This window comes from Fragaria vesca, linkage group LG6 (genome assembly GCF_000184155.1).
Source record: "Fragaria vesca subsp. vesca linkage group LG6, FraVesHawaii_1.0, whole genome shotgun sequence".
Lineage (NCBI taxonomy): Eukaryota > Viridiplantae > Streptophyta > Magnoliopsida > Rosales > Rosaceae > Fragaria > Fragaria vesca.
Genome location: NC_020496.1, coordinates 24,490,075 through 24,494,333, shown reverse-complemented (window position 1 = coordinate 24,494,333; position 4,259 = coordinate 24,490,075). Strand labels below are relative to the sequence as shown.

Genomic DNA, 4,259 nt, shown 5'->3' with positions numbered 1-4,259 from the left:
CTCTCCTCCTCTCTCTCTCTCTCTCTCTCTCTCTCTCTCTCTCTCCTATCATATTTCTCATGTTTTCCGATGAGTTTCAGGTGAAGAATTCCGGTCACATATTGCTGATAGTGTAGTTTGTGTGATTCTGATATATACATCTTGCATGTGTGATTATGATGTAGGAAAAGGGATTTTATATATATATATTGAATTGTTGGTTGTTATGGAAATCAGTTGTGATTTCAAAAGATTATGTTGTGTGTTGGATGTAAGAATGGTAAAGTTCTTTCATTCATCAATATTTAATTAGCCTTAGAAATCCCGTTCAAGAATCATCTTGTCACAACTGTGTTTGACAAAATGATTCTTGAATTGTCCCATTTTTGGACAGTTTGGGTGCATATGATTTTGTTTCGCAATTTGCAGTTTTTGTGTTTTGCGTTATCAATCGTGGGTATATATTTCAACGAGGTCTCTTGGTACCGTTCCTTGAGTGCACATTAGGTATAGATATTCGTGCACTTGAGGAACTGTAGGGAGATGCTGCCGAAATTTATACCTACGATCGAAAAAGCAAAACACAAGAACTGTGAACTATGAAACAAAATCATGTGCACTCGAATGGGATTAGGACCCTAACGGGAGGCATAAGGTTGAGAAGAAGAAGCGAATACATGTTTAATTTGTTGTTTGTTTCTAACTTTGTGTTTATTTTGATTATCTTATGACAGCATATTCTGAAAATGGACAAGAGTTGGATGCAGTTACGGAGGGGTCACAAGGATTATATGCAAGGAATTCTCGATTTTATGACATTTGCAATTCAACATGGTAATGGAGTGGAACATTTTCGTTGTCCATGTAGACAATGTAATTTAGAAGAGTGGAAGACAGTTGCGGAAATGTACAATGACCTAACTAGATTAGGTATTATGTGTAGTTATACTACATGGACACATCATGGTGAAGTAGCAGATCATGTACCTACAATGACCGATTTCCGAGGACGACACAGTCATCATCCAGGCTCATCTAGTGGTACTGCCGGGTCTTTCATGGACCCCGCTATGGACATTATACATGATGTTTTTCCATCTTGCCCAAGATATGAAGAAACAAATTATGATACCACTAATAACACCACTGATTACGAAAAGTATAACAGACTCCTAGTGCAAGCCCACACCACATTGTATCCTGGGAGTGATAAGACTGTTTTGGGTGTCATCTTATCACTGATGCAATTCAAAGTGAAGAATAGATTGTCCAACACGGGTTTTGATGAGATTTTGGCTCTTATTAAGGACATGCTTCCTGTTGGAAATAACCTTCCTGATTGTTATTATAAGGTGCGCAGGATACTAAATGACCTCGGCCTCGGTTATAAGAAAATTCATGCCTGCAAGAATAACTGCATTTTGTTTTATGGAGATGATAACAAATTCCTTGATATATGTCCCGTGTGCAAGGAATCAAGGTATAAACCATCTCCTTCATCGAAGGGGAAAAATGTTCCTTGGAAGGTGCTTCGTTATTTCCCGTTAATTCCTAGATTGAAGCGTCTCTACATGTCTTCACGCACTGCAAAGAAGATGAGATGGCATGGGAGAAAGAGGACAGATGATGACACTCTCAGGCATCCTGCAGATGGCGAGGCTTGGAAATCCTTTGACAGATTGTTTCCCGATTTTGCAGCAGACTTTCGAAATGTAAGACTTGGACTTGCAACAGACGGGTTCAATCCTTTTGGAAATATGAGCTTGTCACATAGTACTTGGCCTGTTATTGTTTTCCCGTATAACCTGCCTCCTGAGATGTGTATGAAGAAGGAGTATAACATGCTGACGTTGTTAATTCCAGGTCCGCAATCTCCAGGAAAGTGTCTCGATGTGTATATGAGACCATTGATTGATGAGTTGAATGAATTATGGGAATATGGAGTATCCACTTTTGACAGGTATAGTCAAACTTTCTTCAAGATGAGAGCAGTAGTGATGTGGACCATTAGCGATTTTCCTGCTTACGGTATGTTGTCGTCTCATGTCACTAAAGGGTATAAGGCTTGTCCAGTGTGCGGTGATGACATACATTCTAGTTGGCATGCTGGAAAGGTATGCTACTTGGGAAGCCGTCGATCGCTTGATGAGGATCACGAATGGCGACAAGATGCAGAAAATTTTGATGGCTCACAAGAGTTTCTTCCGAAACCACGGGAGTGGTCTGGTGATCAAATTTTAGAGTACTTGAATGGTATTGATTTCGGACAGAAGAGTAGTGATCCGAAAGTAGTGGCCAACAACCCAAAACAACCAGATGAGAGCGGGAACTGGACGGGGAAAAGTATATTCTTTGAACTACCTTATTGGTCGAAATTGAGAATTAGGCATAACCTAGATGTCATGCACATAGAAAAGAATGTATGTGATAGTGTGTTGGGAACAATTCTCAATATTAAGGAAAAGACTAAAGACACCATCAAAGAGCGGTTGGATCTTGAGCATATGAAAATACGCCCGCATTTATGGCTAACACAAGATGGATCAACCCTGAAAATGCCTCTTGCACCTTATTGTGTTAAGCCCACTTTGAAAAAAAATGTATTCAGCTGGTTTCATGGTGTTTCTTATCCACATGGGTATGCAGGAAATATATCTCGATGTGTAAAAGTGGCAGAGAATAAGATACTTGGATTGAAGAGTCATGATTGTCATGTATTGCTGCAACGTCTTCTACCGGTGGTTATTCGACCCTATTTGCATCCTGATGTGGTGGAGGTCTTAGTAGCTTTGTCGAGGTTCTTTCAGAAGTTATGTACTAGAGAACTTAAGAAGTCAGATGTCCTTAGAATGAAAGAAGAAATTGTCTTCATTTTGTGCAAGATGGAGAGGATTTTCTCGCCCGCTTTCTTTGACATCATGATTCACCTAATTGAAAGGTAGAATTTATGTAAAGATCTTCTTTCATCCATTTATATATATATAGTGTACACTACACTAGTAACTAACTTTATGTTTCAGGCAACTCGGGGGCTACAAGAAATATGTTAGAAATAGAAGTAACCCAGAAGGGTCAATTGCCGAGGCATACCTTGCACATGAGTGTGTAACCTACTGCAACTCATATATCTTTAATAAGGACGACGACACCGTAGTTGATAACACAACTGATGCAACAAATGCACCTCAGTTTAATCTCTCGGTTGTTTCAGAACTCGTGAAGCCATTCGGAAACGTACCATATACAGAGAGATTAACTAATGTAGAACTCATTGAGGCTCATTGGTATGTTCTGCAAAACTGTGCAGAAGTCAATGAGTACAGGGAGTATCATCTGGACCATATTACAGATGCATATCCTAACAGGCATGAAGAAAGACATAAAAAAGAGTTTCCTAATTATTTCCTAGAATGGGTATGTTCAATATAAGTTTTTCATAATTTTTTCACAATTCTCATATATATTGTGACAATTTACCCAACAATAATATATTTTCCACAACTTTCCAGATGTTTACTCTGCAACAACGAGGTGATGCGCGTTACAACCCAGAATTGCACAATTTGGCATGTAAACCGCAAGCTCATCATGTAAGTGCGGCATGTTTTGTCAACAGTGTCAAGTTTGTGACATTACAACGAGATGAAGGACGAAAGACCCAAAATTACGGGGTCATGGCACAGGGGGAAAGCGATCAACCTTACTACAGGGTGTTGCTCACTGTCGTTGAACTATTATATGGGAATCGTATGCCAATTGTGTTGTTTAAGTGTAAATGGTTCATCACTGACCCAAACGTTTCGACGAGTACGAAGATGGATCATGGATTGTTATCAGTAAATACAAACACAAGTTGGTATGAGAATGATCCGTTTATTCTTGCTACTCAAGCTAAACAAGTGTTTTATCTTGATGATCCGAATGGAGGTGCAGGTTGGAAAGTGGTTAACGTGATGTCACATAGAAACATATACTCTGCCGCTACACTTGGACTCGGTGTAGAACGAGATGATCATCATGAGGTTGATGAACCGTATCAAGAGGAATCAACTTCAGAGATTCCTGACACAGAGGATATACGCATCAACAACGACGTATATTTTGAACAAGGAGAGCTTGAGCCAATTTCTGAACTTGAAATTGAATTGGCTTTCGCATCACAAGTCCCACCGACAGAGGACTTCATTGATGATCAATATGAGGATTCAGATGCAAGCCAAGAAGATGATGATGTAGAAGATGATGATTCTGATGATGAAGACTATGATGATAGCGATTAA

General features: G+C 39.4%; 1 protein-coding gene across 1 annotated transcript; it reads left to right on the top strand.

The window, feature by feature from the left end:
* Positions 1 to 971: 971 nt before the first annotated feature.
* LOC101310148 lies at positions 972 to 4,259 on the top strand. The gene is made up of 3 exons (XM_004305703.1): positions 972 to 2,917; positions 3,000 to 3,393; positions 3,489 to 4,259. Exons 1-3 carry the CDS (start codon positions 972 to 974, stop codon positions 4,257 to 4,259), a joined length of 3,111 nt encoding a protein of 1,036 aa, XP_004305751.1.

Excerpts from the sequence above, each read along its gene's own strand:
- LOC101310148 (XM_004305703.1), top strand. The coding sequence starts at position 972 with ATGACCGATTTCCGAGGACGACACAGTCATCATCCAGGCTCATCTAGT. Across the intron at positions 2,918-2,999 it reads ATGATTCACCTAATTGAAAG|GCAACTCGGGGGCTACAAGA; the intron begins GTAGAATTTATG and ends TTTATGTTTCAG. Across the intron at positions 3,394-3,488 it reads CTAATTATTTCCTAGAATGG|ATGTTTACTCTGCAACAACG; the intron begins GTATGTTCAATA and ends ACAACTTTCCAG.